The sequence below is a fragment of the Salmo salar genome, chromosome ssa19 (genome assembly GCF_905237065.1).
Source record: "Salmo salar chromosome ssa19, Ssal_v3.1, whole genome shotgun sequence".
NCBI classification, from domain to species: Eukaryota; Metazoa; Chordata; class Actinopteri; order Salmoniformes; family Salmonidae; genus Salmo; species Salmo salar.
Window position 1 is genome coordinate 63,227,575 of NC_059460.1, and position 22,192 is coordinate 63,249,766.

The 22,192-nt window shown below is 41.4% G+C and overlaps 1 protein-coding gene across 1 annotated transcript in view; it reads left to right on the top strand.

Annotated features, from left to right (window-relative positions):
- The window catches only part of ngfrb (nerve growth factor receptor b), an 80,487-nt gene extending 75,618 nt beyond the window's left edge, over nt 1-4,869 (top strand). The window contains exon 7 of the mRNA XM_014158637.2: nt 1,558-4,869. Coding sequence (XP_014014112.1) covers nt 1,558-1,901 — 344 coding nt within the window. The 3' untranslated portion in view covers nt 1,902-4,869. The remainder of the gene's footprint in view (nt 1-1,557) is intronic.
- Nucleotides 4,870-22,192: the final 17,323 nt, after the last annotated feature.

Consider the following 22,192-nt stretch of genomic DNA (forward strand, 5'->3'; position numbering starts at 1 on the left):
TTGTTTTTATTTAGCTCAGTTTGTCAGCAGAGTAGCCTACCCTGTCATTTTTGTTGTATTAAATATTCTGCTATTGTCTACAGTCATAGAGAGTAAAGTGTCGTAGAATTGCATGAAATGTGTTTATAAAAGACCAATTTTTTTCTCCGATTTTTCTCGGATCCTCCTTAAATATCTCTTCTAGCTGGGTCTGAGCTCTGGTATTTTTTGCAAACAGTAAGTCAGTTATATTATTAGCCTTATGACTATCCAATCTAATCCTCAAATTAGGAATAGTGGGCTAGCTTACATTTGTCTGCAAATGCCATAATAGATGCATGCAATACTTTACCATAAAGGTAAAAAAAAAATTGTTGTAGACTTTTTTTTAGCTTCCCCTTACTTGAAGCTCACGCGCCGCATACAGTATGCACATACACACATACTTTAACACACACACCTGTATGTAGAGACAAGTCAACCCAGGGACAGACAGGTACAGACGGGAACTTTACTACAGGTCTGTGCACCCGACACCTAGTGTAATGTAACACAAAATATAGGTGAATGTACAACATCCACAATAGCACACCTAGACAAGTTCCTCCCCAAAAAATATAATAAAAAGGTCCATTCATGAATTCACATTTAAGTCAGCATTCAGGTCAATTATACCATGTGCCACACAACAAAGCAACTCTATAGAGGTACCATGTATTTGATGGCTGCTTGCACTTTGAGGGCAGTTTTCGAAATGGAGCAAAGTACATAATTAAGCTATTTAGGTTGAACTGTGATACCACTCAACAGAACACTACCAAAAATAGGTTTGATGGACAGTTGGTATGGAATAGCTTTTCTTGATGCCATGTTTGTTAACACCGAGGGCCTTCACTCAGCAAGACAAGAGGATAGGAATTTCCCTTGGGGAGAGTGGCATCTGGTGGCCTCGTAAGCTCCACTTTGAACACAACCTCTCAAACCTACTGTAGCAAATCAACAACAATAATAACAAACCTCTGTTAGGGGCCACAGTTAGTTCACCAGCGGCATGCGCTCCTGGCAGTTTGGAGTCAAGCCCTGAAGAACCAGTTTGGAAGAATGTTGACCTTTCGAAACACACACTTGGCTGAGACTAGACCTGATGGCTGGTTTGTCTGTGGAGTCGCGTGATTCTCTTGAGATTACAGGTACCTTAGAAAACCTTCAGAGAACTAGAACTAGTTCCAAAGAACTATAAGCAACTGTAGCAGAGGAAATGGTCAGTCAGGAAAGAGCACTCCAGCTGGTCTGAACAAAGTACTACAATATACTGTCTATAAGTGTAGTCAATCAATATTATTGGCTGATGTGCATTTCTGTTTAGTGATTCCATCTGGCAACAAAGCCAAATTCAAAGTCAAAGCTATGATGTAATGATGACCCATTGACATTAATGTATGATTGACAAAAAAGTCCACACAGATCCCGAGTAAGGATTTGGACCTCACTGACCAGTGTTATTAAACATTACTTCAACAGATATGAACGTAAATGTAACCTCAGACTAACGCTCATGTAACGTCTTTCTCCCTGCAGTGGTCACTGTGGATGAGGAGCCTTGTCTGCTCCTTCCCCTCCACACGCGAGAAGAGGTGGAGAAACTCCTCTACAGGGGCGGAGAAGGGGAGGGCTACGACCACACGGAGGACAGAGATTGGTGCAGCCTGGCAGGGCTGCTGGGATACCAGGAAGAGCGCATCGCCACATTCCGGCAGCAGGAACATCCAGTGCGGGCACTGCTCTCTGATTGGGCGAGCCAGGATTGCGCCAGCCTGGACACGCTCTGCACGGCGCTGTGCAAGATCAACCGCGAAGACATCGCACAGAGCCTTGTGCTCAGCCCCAACACCGTCAAACCCACTGCCACATCTGCGGTGTGACCATTTAACCATTACCGCCAATGCTACGAAAATCTCACTGCAACATCATAGCCAACCCCCCCCCCCGCCACAGTCCATCCATACTGTGACTATTTAACCGTCTACACCAACCATCTGAGCAATTACAACAATGCCAAACCATTCAGATCGGTAAACCAAAGTCTGATCATCCACACCCGATGCCAAAACTACTGCTATCAATCCACCAAGACTCAGCCCAGACCTAAATCGAACATTTCCGCGAGACTTTGCAGCCACCGCATCCCTTACCGCCTTCACGGTCCTTCATAACTGTGCCGCATCGTGTGAAACCTATTGCTTCCCGTTCCACTCGTGAACCTATGTCAAACTCTGTGGCTATAGTGCACTTTCAAGATAACACAAACCCATTATGGTCAACTGTGGCCTCGTAACCACACTACTGGATGTTCAACTGTGTCTTCAGTGTGCCCAAAACAGTCAGGCGCCATTTTGCTCTGCTCTCTCACTAACCCTGAAGTAGCAAAGGGCTACAAAAAACTCTGGGGATTGCGCTTCGTTTTCTGTGCTCCTCTTTCGACTGAACTAATTCTTTTTCATCCGTTCCTCACTTGCAACACCGAACTCTGGCTTGTGGTGCTTTGATGAACTTCATTTGGCATTCAACATGTACAGTACAGTAAGGTACTACTATTCTTTCATTTCATTTTTGTTGTCCTTTACTACCAAAGCCTAGCTTATCAACCATACCTATACCTATTATAACATCTGAACATGAAATTGTTTGTAATTTATTGGCAAAATATTCCATTATTTGTGACCGTTTGCTAGTCAATCAATGACTGTCGGTCACAGCTGAGTAGTGGTAATTTTCCGCAGAGATCAAGGACTGGGAAGATATAACGAGCTAGACTACATCCAAACCAATTCTTATGTGAAAAAAGCTATTGCCATATCACCCTGCATCATCGCCTCTATTATTTTCGACACATTGATATGGAGAAGCTCAATTATTTCCTCCATCATATTTTGTATAATGAAATATTAATGAGAAATATCCCCTTTCAAACTTAACTTATCGTATGAATTATTATTATTTCTTTAGACCTGACATAGGAACAGTTCCCAGTATCAATATATCTACTGGAACAAAGTCAGAGCAGTGGACTGGCTGGCCTGTGCTGGCTAACATGGTAGTCTGTGGAGCAGGCAACCTGACTCCAGCTTCTATCTGGCCAGGCCCATCTGCATAACACTGGAGCTCTCACACTAGGCCTATACTCTGACCTAGATAGGAAAGGACTAGGAATTTAAAACTCACTCACACATATAGGCCTATCTACACACACAAACATCCATGAATGCACACGCACGCGTGCGTGCGCACACACACACACACACAAAAATGGATATCTACACACACAAACATGCATACGTACACAAACACACAAATGCATGCATGCATGCCAGTAACCACACACATGTATGCATACACATACTGTATAAGAGAACAACAACAACAACAAAAAGCCTACTGTTCAATCAAGTGTTGTGTCAATGATAAGGGACAACAGGACCAAGGTCATTGGACATGAACATACACCCTTTCAGGGACCACACGCAGGACACCTTTATTGGACATGATGGACATAGGCCAACTTGTTCGGTCAATGAAAAAGATTGCAGTCTTTTACACCACAACTGTCTTTCAAAACATCTTGCTTGGAATCTGTATAAATCATGTAATCCTTTCCCGTGAGGTCATCCACTGCTTTATTAGCAAAAGGAACAGCATGTACAAACGAGCGAGTCATATAATCGATACACATCATATTCAAATCAAAATACACATACAAGTACTGTACATAAAATAACTTACGACTGAACAACTAGCCATTATTCAGGCTAAGATATACAAATAATCCAGGGTTATCTATTTCTGTTTAGTTTCTCAGGGTCTTTTGTGTGACTAGCTGGATTAGTGATTAGCTGGATGTTTGTCTAATGTTGTTTCCTTTTCCTAATCAAAGCTCAGACAACCTGAATTAGTTGTGTATAGGTTGAGGAAGGTTAGAGGCCTTGTCGAGGGATTCAACACTAGCTAGTGTTTCAGGAAAGGCCCTTTGTAGAACTTACTCAGGCAATGATATCAGTGGCATTCCGGGTTGTCTTTTTATGCAGTCGCGCTGCTCGGGAGGATCAGATCTCACATTGCCTGGAAAAGTGTTTAAATCTCTAAAGTAGCAGGGACCATATTCATATGATATCTAGCAGGTGACTGCCAAAAAGACGACCTGGTGGCCATTGTGACTGACAATCCTTCAGCCAGAAGAACAGGGATGGACGCAGATCAGAGGAAAAACAGGGGTTTCTAGTTTCCCCATTGTTCACGACAACAACCTTCGAATGAAAGGCTAGTCATTAGAGATTGGAGACGAGCAATACGGGAGGAATTCCAACCACTGAGAGCTGAAAAAATGAAAAGAAGCATTCCAATTAGACGTTTTGGTAAGTTACTTAAAGCTGACGGGTATAATGCATTAAGATGTGGTTATAATGCATTGTAAAAATTGTTATAGGCATTTATGACCCACTTATAATGTCTTATTGCCATGCCATAGTACCTACATATTATAAGCCTCATAGTATGCTTATAACAAGTAATAAAGCGCTATACGTGTTAGCTCAAAGTAAAATGTTAGCACATCGGTGCATTCATAAAGCCTTCGTAAATGCTTCAAAATGTGTCATAGGCACGCATAACCATTACAGGCAGCTATGAATTAAGAACTGAGGGGGATGTTCCCTTATTTATTTTGTGTTTCGTGGGGTCATATTTTTTTAGCTTATTTGAGGATTAAAATGCCAATGCATGCTTATAACAAATGTAATTGCAGCATAATACAGCCTAAAGTGAAGCGTATCCCCATTTATTCTCATTGTCAACTTGATTTTTATTTTATTTTTTATTCAATTTCACATTGGGAAACTTTTTTTGGGGGGAGTGGGGTTGAATGACAGGAGTTCCGAGGAAGTAACAGTGGTCGCTTGCTTTCTGTCCATCATTTAATGCAAAGAGATCTGTTAGGACTGTCTTGTTAAATTCTGGCATTACTGACATATAGGTAGGTTCAAAGAGAGCGAAGACAATATTAATGCTTTGCTGTATTTGAACCAGTTTATGTCACTGAATTGATCCACGTCTGGTTTAGCTTGCTACTGCAAGAGTCTGGCCTGAGTCTATAGGTACATGTGCCTATTGTAAGTACTGTACAGAACGTTTCACCAATAGTTTACTGATCTTAGTTCAGTAGCTTAATTATGAACAAAGGTATTCTCAAGGGTTTTTATGTGTTACTAGCAGTAATAAACGTTATTATAGGTTAGATTGTAGAATACCGTATGTATTCAACATCATAAGTGCCTGGGAAATGTTTCAGGTCCCTGATGATGATGTTGTGTTTGTTTTGTATGTATTTTATTTTTATTTTTTATAAGTCTTCATTTGAAGTTTGTGTTTTTGAGCCCTCAAGGCTTACCGTAAAATGTCATGGACTTCTGACTCAGATGCAGTCTCTAGAGTCTATTGACAGTGACTCAATCCCACTTTACCTCAATGACCTGACTCTAAAGAAATTGAATATTTGGCCAAAATGGTTTCACTGTATGCCTTAGCCACAGTCAGTAGGACACAAATTAAGCCTAGTCCTGAACTAAAAAGCTATTTCAAAGAAGATTCTCTGTTGATGCTTTTTAGTCCAGGACTATGCTTAATTATTTGTCTAGGAAACCAACCCCAGATGTCTGGATCAACAGTATTGCATGGTAAAAACCTGCTGGGGCTAAATGTGGTATATCCCTGTATAGTGTATGTGGATGTGTGTATATATATATATATATACACACACACACACACACACACACACACACACACACACACACACACACACACACACACACACACACACACACACACACACACACACACACACACACACACACACACACACACACACACACACACACACACACACACACACATATATATACTGAGTGAACAGAACGTTAGGAACACCTTCCTAATATTGAGTTGCACCCCCTTTGCCCTCAGAACAGCCCCAATTCATGAGGGTATGGACTCTACAAGGTGTCGAAAGCGTTCCACAGGGATGCTGGCCAATGTTGACTCTAAATGATTCCCACAGTTGTCAAGTTGGCTGGATGTCCTTTGGGTGGTGGACCATTCTTGATACACACGGGAAACTGTTGAACGTGAAAAACCTAGCAGCGTTGCAGTTCTTGACACACAAACTGGTCCGCCTGGCACCTACTACCATACCCCTGTCAAAGACACTTAAATCTTTTGTCTTGCCCACACATACACAATCCATGTCTCAATTGTCTTAAGGCTTAAAAATCCTTCTTTAACCTCACTCCTCCCCTCCATCTACACTGATAACAAGTGACATCAATAAGGGATCATAGCTTTCACCTGGATTCACCTGGCCAGTCTATGTCATGGAAAGAGCAGGTATTTTTTATGTTTTGTATTCTCAGTGTATATACTGAATGTGTACAAGTAGGTTAGGTAAGGGATGAAATGAAAACCTATAGGACGATAGCTCTCAACGACGAGTGTTGTGCATGAAATGACAGTAGGCTGTTCAATACTGAGCCATAGTGACTGACAGGTGGCGTGGATTGATACAACTCGGCTCAGTCCCATGTTATCACTTATTTAGCTAAATGATTATCCATAGTTGTCTCTTTTGATACAGCAGCAGTCTTTAAATGGACTGTTACCTTGAATGCAACACTAAGATGTTAAAGCTATTCAACTCCAATTAAACTCTGTGTATGACATTTCCTGACATATTTGTACACTCTCACTGCAGTGGTTCTCAGGAGACGCGCCAGTTTGTGTGTGGAGAACATATGTCAGACAAGGGGGAGTCAGGCGTCTAATGTTTTGTACACCCAGTGTATAGCCATGACTGTAACAACAAAGTTGGTTTCCCCTACAGACACTGACGAGGAATGTGCTAATATGATATGAAAACTGAACTGAGGACTGAATTGTTTCCCCCCCAAACAGTATTCACTTAATTTCTTTATTTTTAAGAGAGGACAGTTGCAGGCCATACGTTTTGTATAGTTGTGAAGCAGCACACCTAGTAAGTACAATAAAAGACCAATGAAGGCTTATATTCAACTTAACCTCGCACTTGGCAGCATACTGTTTGGTCAGAGGAAGAGGGGGAGTTTGACAGTGAAGGGATTGTTAAAAATATATGGAGGACAATGGAAATTGATGGAGATGTATCACCAAGCCCTGATGATGTGGCCCGTAGTGAAACAAGACTGATTCTTAATGCGCCAAGATGTACAGAAGTGAGAAATACTGAATGTTCCTTGTATTTACTAATATGTACACTGTATTATACAAATGTGAATTTGCTATGTAAACAGTACAATCCACAAAATAATAAAGTCCTTAAATCAACATAATATGGTCTTGTCAAAAAGCAATGATTTCAAATATGGTCATAAAAGTAATTATTGTGTCTCTATATCTCTCACTCACACACATTCACACACAAACTCATGCACACACACCACCCCCATTAACAATGTGGCTAGCTTGTGTAACTTCCATGGATTCACACATATTATCTCCTTAGGCTGCAGGAATCTGGGCATTTTCCCGCAAAGCCACTCCAAAGTCCTTCTGACATGTAACTCGAGCCAAATGAGACAGATTGATTACCGGGGGCTTCAAACATAAAGAACACACAGAGAGGAGGAGGAAGGAGGTGAGGAAGAGTTATTTATTAATTGTTCCTCCTTATTGGCTGCTTTACAATGAGTGTAATGGAAACTTTGTGTTATGGCCAAATCAACTGAAATTAGTTTGACCTCAGTTAAAAATCATTTGACCGTTTAAAAAAAAACGTTGCATGGTTGTTTAGTTAGCTGAAGTTTTTAGTGGCTGTTTATTAAAGAAAACTTAACCACGGATTACAGTCTCTGACAACTTTTAGGGTGAAGAAGCATCAAGTTGTAAAATAGTGAAATCCCTAACATCAGCTAAGTTGGTTGAGAACGCATTCACATCAACTTGCTAGGGAAGTGTTAACCATAGGTCTTTTGCTGTGTGAAAAAAACATGCATTGCAACTCATGCTACCGTGAGTCCACATGATGTTGAGGCATGTGTCAATTGACCATAACATGACCGTAAATATGTTCACAGCCGTTTAATGTCCAATTTGAAACACAGCAACTCCTACATAGGGCAGTGGTTCCAATCACTACTGCCCTGGGGCATAGGGTCTCCTTAGACCAGAGGGAAGAGGGTCCCCTATTATCCCTCCAACACCACTTCCAGCAGCATCTGGTCTCCTGTCCAAGGGTCGACCAAGCCCTGCATAGCTTCAGAGGCAAACCATCAGTGGGATGCATGCAGACAGAGTGGTATGGCTGCTGTATGAGTTATTGTTGGCCTTTGACATGGGGGTTGCTGTCATGATGGTAACATAATGCTATCATAACAATGGCATATAGCTTGTCAAAACAACTAACCTCAAGTTGGCGAGTGACATAGCTCGGTAATGAAGCATAAGATGACACACGCTTGAACATTGTAACGACAGTCGTCAGGAATGGACCAAGGCGCAGCGGGTTGAGTGCTCATAATTCACTTTTTAATGAAAACACTCAAACAAAACAAAACGAAACGATAGACGACGAATACAGACTTGAAGGCAAATAACAGCAATTCAAGTGACAGCAATTCAAGTGACAACCTCCCACAAATTACAAACACAAACACACCCTAATATATAGGACTCTCAATCAAAGGCAACTAGACAACACCTGCCTTTAATTGCCTTTGATTGAGAGTCCTATATATTAGGGTGTGTTTGTAATTTGTGGGAGGTTGTCACTTGAATTGCTGTCACTTGAATTGCTGTTATTTGCCTTCAAGTCTGTATTCGTCGTCTATCGTTTCGTTTTGTTTTGTTTGAGTAAGTGTTTTCATTAAAAAGTTAATTATGAGCACTCAACCCGCTGCGCCTTGGTCCATTCTTGACGACCGTCGTTACAGAACCTCCCACCAAATCCGGACCAAGCAGCGAAGGAGGGAGCAACAGGTGGACTTCGTGGAGAAAAGGGAATTTGAGTCGGACCAACGGGAGAAATGGACATGGGAACAGATTATGGCCGGAGAGGGCCCATGGAAAAAATGGAGCGAAGACCGGGAACGCTACAGGGGAACAAGACTGGCTATTAAACCGGAGAGGCAGCCCCAAGAAAAAAAATTGGGGGGGGCACACGGGTAGTTTGGCAGGGCCAGGATTGAGCCGCAAGCCAAATCCCCGTGCTTATTGGGGACAGCCTAGTATTAGTCAGGTTCCGTGCGTTGGAGTGAGGTGCACGGCGTTGAGGCCGAGGATTCACAGGCCGGTGTGCGCAGTACCTGCGCCCCGCATTTGTCAGGGGAAAGCGGGCATCCAGCCAGGAAGGGTGGAGCCAGTACTGCGATCGAGACCGCCAGTGCGCTTTCACGGTCCAATATATCCTGTTCCCGCTCCACGCACTAGCCCCAAGGTGTGTGTTTCAAAGCTGGCATATCCAGTACCAGCACCACTCACTAGGCTTCCAGTGCGTCAGCCCAGTCCAGTACGTCCTGTTCCCGCTCTACGCACTAGCCCTAAGGTGTGTGTTTCAAAGCTGGCATATCCAGTACCAGCACCACGCACCAGGATTCCAGTGCGTCAGGCCAGTCCAGTACGTCCTGTTCCCGCTCCACACACTAGCCCTAAGGTGTGTGTTTCCAGGCTGGCATGTCCAGTACTAGCACCACGCACCAGGCTTCCAGTGCGGCAGCCCAGTCCAGTACGTCCTGTTCCCGCTCCACGCACTAGCCCTAAGGTGTGTGTTTCCAGTATGGTACCTCCATTACCAGCACCACGCACCAGGCTTCAGTGCGTCAGCCCAGTCCAGCACGTCCTGTCCATGTTCCTCCTACTAGCCATGTGGTGCGTGTCCTTAGTCTGGCACGTCCTAAGCCAGCCCCACGCACCAGGCCTTCCGGCGACAGTGCCCCGGAGAGAGGCGGCCCACTGTTCGGAACCAGGTGAGACGGCCCACTGTTCAGAGCCGAGTGAGTCTGGCTACAGTCCAGAACTTCCGGCAACAGTGCCTCGTCCATAACTTCCGGCAACAGTGCCTCGTCCAGAACTTCTGGCAACAGTGCCTCGTCCAGAACTTCCGGCAACAGAGCCTCGTCCAGAACTTCCTGCAACAGTGCCGCGTCCAGAACTTCCGGCAACAGTGCCTCGTCCAGAGCTTCCGGCGACAGTGCCCCGGAGAGAGACGGCCCACTGTTCGGAACCAGGTGAGACGGCCCACTGTTCAGAGCCGAGTGATTCTGGCTACAGTCCAGAGCTCCTAGAGCCTTCCTACAGTCCAGAGCTCCTAGAGTCTTCCTACAGTCCAGAGCTCCTAGAGTCTTCCTACAGTCCAGAGCTCCTAGAGTCTTCCTACAGTCCAGAGCTCCTAGAGTCTTCCTACAGTCCAGAGCTCCTAGAGTCGCCCTACAGTCCAGAGCTCCTAGAGTCTTCCTACAGTCCAGAGCTCCTAGAGCCTTCCTACAGTCCAGAGCTCCTAGAGCCTTCCTACAGTCCAGAGCTCCTAGAGTCTTCCTACAGTCCAGAGCTCCTAGAGTCTTCCTACAGTCCAGAGCTCCTAGAGTCTTCCTACAGTCCAGAGCTCCTAGAGTCTTCCTACAGTCCAGAGCTCCTAGAGTCTTCCTACAGTCCAGAGCTCCTAGAGTCTTCCTACAGTCCAGAGCTCCTAGAGTCACCCTATAGTCCGGGGTCGACAGAGAGGGACATCACTGTAGAGACAGTTTATGAGGGGAGTGAGCCAGGGGTGGAGTGGGGTCTGCGTCCGGCTCCTGAGCCACCTCCTGAGGGGGGAGTATTGGGGTTAGAGGGGGGGGTGTTGCAGGAACACCGTTGGTGACGGTGGCCACCGTCCCTTCCCTCCCATGTACTGTTGGGGATTTATTAGTGTTTTGGGGGATATTTATTGTTGTTGTTTTTTTTTGTGTGTGAGGTGCATCCGGCGTCTGCACCTTTGGGGGGGGGGGTAATGTCACGTTCTGACCAGTATGAGGGTTATTTTGTTAGTGTAGGCTGGTCAGGACGTGGCAGAGGGTATTTGGTTTATGTGGTTCGGGGTGTGTGTTTTATATAGAGGGTAGTTGATTTATGTATTCCGGGGTTTTTGGTCACTGCTCTGTTAGTCTATGTTCTTTCTAGTTAGTCTGTTTCTGTGTTGAGTTAATTGGGGTGAGGACTCTCAATTAAAGGCAGGTGTTGTCTAGTTGCCTTTGATTGAGAGTCCTATATATTAGGGTCTGTTTGTGTTTGTAATTTGTGGGAGGTTGTCACTTGAATTGCTGTCACTTGTATTTCTGTTGTTAGCCTTCAAGTCTGTATTCGTCGTCTATTGTTTTGTTTGTATCAGTGTTTCATTAAAAAGTTAATTATGAGCACTCAACCCGCTGCGCCTTGGTCCATTCCTGACGACCGACGTTACAAACATTTCATCGTTTCACTTTCACAACAGAGTTGTGCCACTTAATATTAGATGTGGTAGATATCATGACTGTTGACATTCTGTCAGGAACTATTATCCCAAGTGTTATATAGTTCTTATAGCAGTTACTAACAATGTAAGAATTGTTAATGGAATAAATTACGTTTTTCATCAGCATATGTATAACAATTAAATTCAATGTGAGCTATCTGACAATTCCCTGTCCCATACTGTACACTCTTAACAGCAACTACCATAACTGTAATTCTTCTGTTAAGCTGTCAATGATGTTCTACCATTATAGAAGACAGACTATGGTGTAAAGGAGCTATTAATGCATTTGCTTTGGCAGTCAATAAATGTATTTTTAAAGTGAAACCAGAACTTTTAGGGGGTAGATCAGCTTTAATATTGCAGATAGACTGTGGCCTCCATCAATGTAATTGTCAGCGTCATTTCCAATACCCGATATATTTATTTTGTAAAATATATATATATATATATATATATATATATATATATAAATGCCGAACTGAAGTCTAACAAAACAGCCCCCACAATCTTTTAATCAATTTCTCTCAGCCAATCGTCAGTAATTTGTGTAAGTAATGTGCTTGTTGAATGTTGTTCCCTATAAAAGTGCTGAAAGTCTGTTGTCAATTTGTTTACTATAAAATAACATTGTATTTGGTGAAACACCATTTTTTCCAAAACTTTACCAAGGGTTGGTAACAGGCTGATTGATCGGCTATTTGAGCCAGTAAAGGGGACATTACTATTCTTAGGTAGTGGAATGACTTTTGCTTCCTTCCAGGCCTGAGGGCACACACTTTCTAGTATGCTTAAATTGAACATATGGCAAATAGGAGTGGCAATATTGTCCGCTATTATCCTCAGTCATTTTCCATCCAAGTTGTCAGACCCTGGTGGCTTGTCATTGCTGATAAACAACAATACTTTTTTCACCTCTTCCACACTCACTTTACGGAATTCAAAATTACAACGCTTGACTTTCATAATTTGGTCAGATATACTTGGATGTGTAGTGTCAGCGTTTGTTGCTGGTATGTCATGGCTATGTTTTCTAATCTTGCCAATGAAAAAATGATTAATGTAGTTGGCAATATCAGTGGGTTTTGTGATGAATGAGCCATCTGATTCAAGGAATGATGGAGCTGAGTAAGCTTTTTTTCCCCAAAAATATCATTGAAGGTGCTCCAAAGCCTTTTACTATCATTGTTTATTTAATTAATGTTTGTTTCATGGTGTAGTTTCTTCTTATTTTTATTCAGTTTAGTCATTTCTCAATTTGAAGTCTGTTTGCCAATTGGTTGTGCAGCTAGACTTATTTGCCATTACTTTTTCTTCAACCATAAAATGTTTCAATTCCTCATCAAACCACAGGGATTTAACTGTTTTTACAGACATTTTCTTAATGGGTGCATGCTTAGTAGTAACTGGGATAAGCAATTGTGACCGACCACCTTGATTCGGTCTTATGTAGCACAATTTCAAATTGTGTTTTTTAGATTGGATAAAAGCAGAGAGACAGAGCTACAAAATGGTATACACTGCATTTTTGAGGAACAATGGGAAAGTAATTCTGCTTTGAGTTGATAAACTTGTAACCTCAATTTTGAGAGATGGCCTTTGAATGTTTTGGCACTAATACTGGAGAGCTCTCTTTTGTTCACACCCATTCAGCATTGTTCACACCCTCTTAATTGAAACTTTTTCGGGCTAGGAACATTTTTTCTCCACTTCCTGTTTGAATGACGTGCCCAAAGTAAACTGCCTGTATCTCAGGCCCTGAAGCCAGGATATGCATATAATTGGTACCATTGGAAAGAAAACACTTTGTAGTTTGTAGAAATGTTAAAATAATGTAGGAGAATATAACACAATAGATATGGTAGGAGGAAAACCAAAGAAAAACCAACCAGAATTTTTTTTGTTCGTATTTGCGCGCGCTATGACGACCTGCTAAAATCGGTTTCCTATTGAACATACTTCTTTCTGTAAGAAATATTATAGTTTGATTACATTTTAGGAGGAGGAGTGAATAGAAATGTATTTTGACTTGTTGAAAGAAAGTTTAGGGGTAGATTTTCGGATTCCTTTCTCTGCATGTTGAACAAGTGAATTACTCAAATCGATGGCGTCAACTGAACTGACTTTTTGGGATATAAAGAAGGATTTTATCTAACAAAACGACACTACATGTTATAGCTGGGACCCTTTGGATGACAAATCAGAGGAAGATTTTCAAAAAGTAAGTGAATATTTAATCGTTATTTGTGAATGTATGAAACCTGTGCCGGTGGAAAAATATTTTGATGTAGGGCGCCGTCCTCAAACAATCGCATGGCATGTTTTTTGCTGTAATAGCTACTGTAAATCGGACAGTGCAGTTAGATTAACAAGAATTTAAGCTTTCAGCCGATATAAGACACTTATATGTACGTAAATGTTTAAAATCCATGTTATTTATGATTATTTAATTGAATTGCGCGCCCTAAAGTTTCATTGTCCCGCTAGCGGAACCCCTAGCCCTAAGAAGTTTTTAAGACTAAAAGTGGTAAAAGTAGTAGCCTACAATAAGGAAATATTCCAGGTAAACAGAAAGTGTCCAGATAAAAATATTTTATAAATATTAGATGACGCTTATCCAGACACACTTGTCTATATTGATGGGTCATGTGAAAGAAATGCTATAACCCCCAGCCACATCTTGCTAAGTGGATGGGTCTCTACAGAAGGTGTAAACGGTACAGCCAAATGGTTACTTGTACAGTAGCAATATCAGAAATAGACAGTGTTAATATAAATAAAATAATATACAGTATGTACAAGAACAATATCAGTGATAGATGAGGTAGTTATATGCATACAATCAGGGGTAAAGTGGCTGAGCAGCGGGATAAAAAAATAGTAGCAGCAACGTGTGGCGTGTGTGTTAGGAGAGAGTCATGTGAATAGAGGCACTGCAGATAGTGCTGATGACTGGTCCGTCCGAACCACGCATGAACAAGGGAATCTATATTCGGAGAGCCTGTTTTTGTCCTGCCCTTGCCTTTGGTGCAGGGCATGTGATGTCCATAGCCTTTTTGTCGCAAAACTCCTTGATCTTCTCACAAAGATAAGTTTGTCTAGCTGTTTCCAGTCGAGGTGGTGCTTGTACAGGCAGACCATCTATGGGAGGAAGGATGTCAGCGTTGCGCAACAGCTGAAACCGGGTCCCGACTGAGTCTGACCGATGCTTGGCGACAACAACACCAGGCTCCAGAGCATCGAAGCTGTAAAACAGGAAATAACCCAAAAAATGTAGAAGACATTATATCCTTGCACAACATTAATTCACCTCCCAAGTTTAGATAAGAAGAATAACCTCATACAATGCAATGGATATTATATTAACCTGAACAGCTGGTACAGCTTGATCTGTGTCAGTGGCCTGAAGTACAGTCAGGTTTTGTCGCCAGACATAGCTTTCCACCAGCACCGTACCATCCTCCAGTCCAACCAGCTGTGGGATGTTGACCCCTGTCACAGTGCTGTACTTCACAACACCAGCAATCTCAGACAAAGTGTTCACTCTGGTCTTTCTGAAGTGCTGCTTGATGAGGCCGAAGCACTAGTCGGGGGCAAACTTGGTGTGGACTGTGATCAGGAAGTGAAGGTCCAGCCTGTGGTGGAGCTTGTGTATGGTCTGCCAGGCACAATACCAGAGCACAAACTTGTTCTTGTTTGGCCACTGCAGTTATCACAATTCAGGTACACACGTGTTTCCCCAACTCCGTAGTTGGTAAAGAAATTATGCATGTAGTTGATGACTGTGCTGCTGCCTTTGCTGGATGACATACCTTCATCAATCAACTAGTTGACTTGTTGTGGTATTCCTTCACAGCGGACACCAAACAAGCCACACTTGCGAGAAGTTAAAAAGTAGATGGGACCTGGCTGCATAGGGTCCGAAGGATAGTGCACCTGCAAACAACAACATGTCAATTAATTACACAGCTCCATGAAAGGCTCTCTCTCTCTCTCGCTCTCTCTCACTCTCTCTCTCTGTTTCTCTCTGTCTTTAATCAGTATAAAGGAGGAAATGTTGCTTACTTGTTGAGCAAAATCAAAGCTGTAATGCATCCTGATGTCTTTTCTTGCTGGTTCAGTAGGGGCCCCCAGAGACAACTGCATGTCTTGACAGGTGATCTTGCAGTCAGCAACCATTTTCTGGTAGACAGACCGCTCACTCTGAACAAGCAGGAGATGCCGCTCTTGCTTCTTCAGCTTGGCTGACTTAACAGCTTCTGGCAGATTGGCAGATCTGAAGACCTGATTGATGCTCCTCTGGCACTGCCAGCACAGGTCTGTCCTGGGCTTAGTGCTTGAGATGTGGGGCAGGAATTTTCTCTACAGATTCCTGAAGGAAGACAGCCCGTCTACATGTACCTCTGGAAAATACTAAAATAATGTGAGATCAATAAAAGTAGTGCCAATCATGTTGGAGGTCAATTAAATAATCAAAACGTGTTGCTTATGCTTTACATACCAAGTGTTGTCATCGATTCCTTGTAGAGACGCCACACTGCTGCTTTTGTCACATGGCATGGCAGCAGCTTTCCACCAAAGAGTTTGTGTCCTGGGTGGCGTCCTGGTAATACTATTGCATTATCCTATGCGTCGTTGATGAAGTTCACCACTCGCTGCAAGTCCTTATGTATCAGGTGTAACCTGTGCTTGCTTTGGCCAGCTCTCTTTTTGATGTGAGGTGTTAGATTAGACCATTCTCCTTGTATGACTGGTGGAGGAAAGTCATGCTTGTTCTACTGATGCTAAAAGACAAATTCCAATAGAGGGCCGTAATCACCCTCAGACATGCCTGGCTAACTTGATGGGTCATCAGCTAGCTAGCTAACAGTAAGCTTTAACTTGGGGTCTTTTGTTTAGCCATGTAGCTAGCTAGCTACAGTGAGGGGAAAAAAGTATTTCACCCCCTGCTGATTTTGAACGTTTGCCCACTGACAAAGAAATGATCAGTCTATAATTTTAATGGTAGGTTTATTTGAACAGTGAGAGACAGAATAACAACAAAAAAATCCAGAAAAACGCATGTCAAATATGTTATAAATTGATTTGCATTTTAATGAGGGAAATAAGTATTTGACCCCTCTGCAAAATATGACTTAGTACTTGGTGGCAAAACCCTTGTTGGCAATCACAGAGGTCAGACGTTTCTTGTAGTTGGCCACTAGGTTTGCACACATCTCAGGAGGGATTTTGTCACACTCCTCTTTGCAGATCTTCTCCAAGTCATTAAGGTTTCGAGGCTGACGTTTGGCAACTGGAACCTTCAGCTCCCTCCACAGATTTTCTATGGGATTAAGGTCTGGAGACTGGCTAGGCCACTCCAGGACCTTAATGTGCTTCTTCTTGAGCCACTCCTTTGTTGTCTTGGCCGTGTGTTTTGGGTCCTTGTCATGCTGGAATACCCATCCATGACCACGATTGGTACATCAGGATTAATCTTACAACTAAGCAATAGTAATAACACGTTTTACAAAAGTAATAGTGGGTTATTTTAAAACATGCAGAGGAAATTTGGAGAGCCAAGAGCGACTCTATTGGGTTAAATGACTAATTGACCATGATAATCCCACCCACCATTAGTGCCCGCCTGAAGACACGCTCACTTCCTCCCCATCACTTTCAATTAACAACATACATGAACAGGTAGAATGTTGAATCCTTTGGCAGAGGATAGAACCCCAACCCAATTTTCTCTTGCTGGCACTAACTCTCAATAGTCACTTCAGTTTCTACACAGTCCACTGCCATTCCCACATGCTTCCTTAGCTATGGAACGCCGTTTGGGTCTTTGCGTGTCAAAAAAGATACACGTCAAATAACACTATTCTATTATATAATGTTGTGTGTACTGAATTTGCATGTGCAATCCAAGTGCCACCACTACTATCAGTAGCACTGTCAAAGCTGTACAAAAAAGTCTGCAAACAAACACACACTGGCCACGAACGATGTGTTCACAATACCACGTTGGTAATAAGGCATTATTTGTTTGACCGCTACTTCTGGGGTAGCTAGCTAGCTTTAGCTTGGTACCTGAAAACAATGACCAGTAGAAACTGAAGTCCTTTTCATTATTCTTAGCAATGATTTAGCAATCCTCGTTACCTGTATAAAAGACACCTGAGAGCCAGAAATCTTTCTGATTGAGAGGGGGGTTCAAATACTTATTTCCCTCATTAAAATGCAAATCAATTTATAATATTTTTGACTTTCAGACGGATCGGAACTTGAAATACAAAAAACAAGAAAGCCGTGACGCAGAGCAGGCATACACTACTCACAAAAATAATCACCCACAAAACACCAGTGGGACAAACATCAACTTAAATATGGCCTCCAATTAGAGACAACGACAACCGGATGCCTCTAATTGGAGGTCATGCCAAACAAAAACTAACCTAGAAATACAAAACTAGAAACTAAACATAGAAATACAAAAACTGACAAACACCCCCTGTCACGCCCTGACCAACTCTACCATAGAAAATAACAACTTACTATGGTCAGGACGTGACAATTATAGACTGATCATTTCTTTGTCAGTGTGCAAACATACAAAATCAGCAGGGGATCAAATACTTTTTTCCCTCACTGTAAACAATTAACCATAATCCCAATCCATATACTAGCAATACAAACCAATTGTCATAGTTAGCTAAAGTTAACCAAATGGGTTCGATGTTAGCTAGTTAGCTAGCTAACATTAGGCAATAACTAGTAATGTGAAATGTCATTCTGAGATAACATTACTACATATAGATCATAAAGGTAATGTTAGCTAGCTAGCTAACAGTAAGCTTTAACTTGCAATGAAAACAACTTTCTGACAAAATTAGAAACATATAATATCTGAAACTGTAGCTAGATTCTTACCCATATACATGGATGAACGCTTCACGGCAGACTGTAACCCCTTTCATTAAATAAGATGACGTTTCCGTTTTGTTTGTACAGCTTGCTTGGCCCGTTGCGTCAAGTCACTCTGGTTCACACTACTGACCGTGTGCAATACCACAAGAATCATCTTAAGCTTCAGCCCCCACCCAAACTCTGACAATTTTTCTCAACAGAGCTGGTTAGGCTGTTTTCATGTTATCCAGAGCGTTGGTGACTTGAACTGCGCTCCTGGCAACAATTTAATAATGATTTTTTTGCAGACGTTTACTGACACCGGCCATATTCAACAGGTGTTGAGCATTCGTAAACTCAACAGTTATTCTGCGCTCTGAAACAGTTGTTGCAGTGTCATTCTATTGAAATGGATCCTTGCATAGTGGAGTCTTTTGTTAAGTTTAACTACGCAATACATTTTTTAAAAGCCGCGTTAGACAGGATTATCTACACATACTGACCAGCTCAAATAGTCAGAAGAGTGCTATATGGCAGACCAATCCAAACTCATCTCTCGGCATGTCCAGACCACTCATTATCTCATCCAAATATGCTGTCTTTTTCTATGGCTTAACCAACTAGGCTCGTAATTTAACAATTTGATTAGTATTTACATATGGCATACAAGTTTGTTATTAAGGCACATGAAAGTTCACATGTTCGAGATGGCATTTCTGCCAAATAATGCATTTTGATAAATAAATAAAAAAGTAAGTTCAAACGGCTCTCCTGTGAAGTAGTGACCAGCGACATACGCATAGTTTCCTGAAATGGGTCACAATTTCATAAATGTGTCAAGTGCAGCGTCACTACATCCGATGGATCTGGATACTGCTTTCAAGCACATTTCTGCATTATTAGTAAAGATGTGATGAATACATGTTGATGATTTCCTTCCTGTGCTATTTGTAACTACCCTGGTAGGTTGACTGACACTGGTTACAGTTTGAACCTTTTTCTTGAGTGGGCAGCTTGATGAAAGACGGTCAATATACCTCTCTGTTGATATCACATACATTATCAAGCATTTCACACATGTTATCCAGATACTGACAGTTAGAACTTGATGGTCTATAGCAACTTTCCACAAGAGTGGGCTTTAGTTGAGGCTGCAGCCATATTACTTCAACAGTGTTTAACATGAGATCCTCTCTAAGCTTTCCTTCCTGTCACTAAAATTCAAATTCTCCATCCTGTTGGGTGTGGCCAATTCAATTCGAATTTCAACTCATGATGTGAATGGGAGTCAATTCCAAAATTCTGAATTGAGCCAAACCCTGGTTTGAGGAGGTCCCTGAACAGAGCAACATCAGGAGACCCAACCTCGGTCACTTTGAAAAATAACTTTTCACATGGTCCCAAAATAGTCCATAACATTGGGACAGAGTAACATCAGTCACCCCTTAGAAAAATAAAATACCTTTCCTCAGGTTCCAGAACAGTGAAATAGCAAGAGATTCTCTTAAATAATAATAAAATAAAAAACTTGAAAGTGAAAAAAAAAGCATATGGTTTTCAAACACACATATGAGCACACGTTTGAACAATTCATGTGAAAAAATATAAGAAAAATGTCATACAAATTCCAATGAGTCAGACATGTGGTTTTCAGACGTGTGAAGTTTCACAGGGATTTTCACATGTTCATTTTTCACACACCTATATCAATTTATTTTGACACCACATTTTGTTTGTATAGATTATGTATTTGGATATTTTTCAGTGTATTTTGAACACTTTCAGACCACTAAATTAAAAAAAGTGTGCACAATTTTCGCTTAAAATGACATACCCAAATCTAACTGTCTGTAGCTCATGACATGAAGCAAGGATATGCATATTCTTGGTACCATTTGAAAGGAAACACATTGAAGTTTGTGGAAATGTGAAAGGAATGTAGGAGAATATAACACATTCGATTTGGTAAAAGATAATACAAAGAAAAAACCAACCATTTTTTGGTATTTTTTTTTACCATCATTTTTTAAATGCATGAGAAAGGCCATAATGTGTTATTCCAGCCCAGGCACAATTTAGATTTTGGCCACTAGATGGCAGCAGTGTATGTGCACATTTTTAGACTGATCCAATGAACCATTGCATTTCTGTTCAAAATGTTGTGTCAAGACTTCCCAAATGCGCCTAAATGGTTTATTAATAACTTTTCAAGTTCAAAACTGTGCACTCTCCTCAAACAATAGCATGGTATTATTTCACTGTAATAGCTACTGTAAATTGGATAGTGCAGTTAGATTACCAATAATATAAGCTTTCTGCCAATATCAGAAATGTCTATGTCCTGGAAAATGCTAATCCCATTAGCCTACGTTAGCACAACCGTCCCATGGGGGACACACCGATCCTGAAGAAGTGTAACTCTGACAGCACTAATTCAAAATCTCTTTGTAGAAAAGTATCTGTTTACATTCATTCTAATAGCAAACATTTTTGCACATTTTAAAATACATTAAAATCCCTTTTAGGCCTGTGTTGTCACGGGTGTCGTAGGGTTTAGACCAAGACACAGCGGGAAAATGTATACTCATCTTCTTTTATTAAAGGATAAAAAAGGAAAAACCAAAACAAACACGTATACAAAAAAACACGACGACAAAGAACAGGCCGGTAAGGCACAAAGCTATACACAGCAACAATCTCCCACAAAATCCCATGACAAACACACTCCTAAATATAGGACCTTCGATCAGAGGCAACGATAGACAGCTGCCTCCAATTGAAGACCCCAATCCCCATTACAAAACATAGAAATACAAACACCTAGACAGAACATAGAAAAACTAACATAGAACAATAACCAAAACCCTGGACTAATAAATCAAAACCCCTCTACCTAAAACATAGCCCGAACCATATAAACCAAATACCCCCTCTACATGAACACATACACAAACACACCCTGAACCACATAAAACAAATACCCCATGCCACGTCCTGACCAAACTATAATAACAAATAACCCCTATTACTGGTCAGGACGTGACATGTGTATTAAATGTAACAAAAACCATTGGACAGCTGACAATAAAAGAAGCAACAAAATAGCTAGATAGGACGAAATGGAAGGCTAGCTTTCACCTACTGTATCACTAAGCTAGCTAGTGGTTAGCAATTATCATGCAACCATTAGAAACACATTTAATAAAAAGTAACCTTCTAAAATACATATCATTAGCATGGTTCATACAGTATGTAACCTTTTAACAGAAGGACATTACAGAATTTGCAATTACACATATAGAAACATTGCTACTGCAACATGTTAACAATACCCCTGCAAAAAAAAAAATAATAATAATAATAATAATGTAACAATACCTTTTCACATGTGAGGAGAATAACACTATTTCATCCCTACATGTGAACTTGCAATTCCACATGTGAAAATTACCTAGTTCACATGTAAAAAAACCAATCAAGTGAAAATTACATTTGCACTTTCACATCTAAGAAAACTCCATGTGAAAATCTAATTTTCACATGGAGTTTTCTTAGATGTGAAACTGCAAATGTAATTTTCACTTGATTGTTTTTTTTACATGTGAACTAGGTAATTTCACATGTGAAACTGAAATTCACATGTGAGATGAAAACGTGGTAACATAGGAACTCTAAATTTAAGACATATTTTCACATGAAACTGAAAATTGCACATAATTTTTTTATATCAGGGCTTGACATCAGTCATCCCTCAAAAAAGATCTT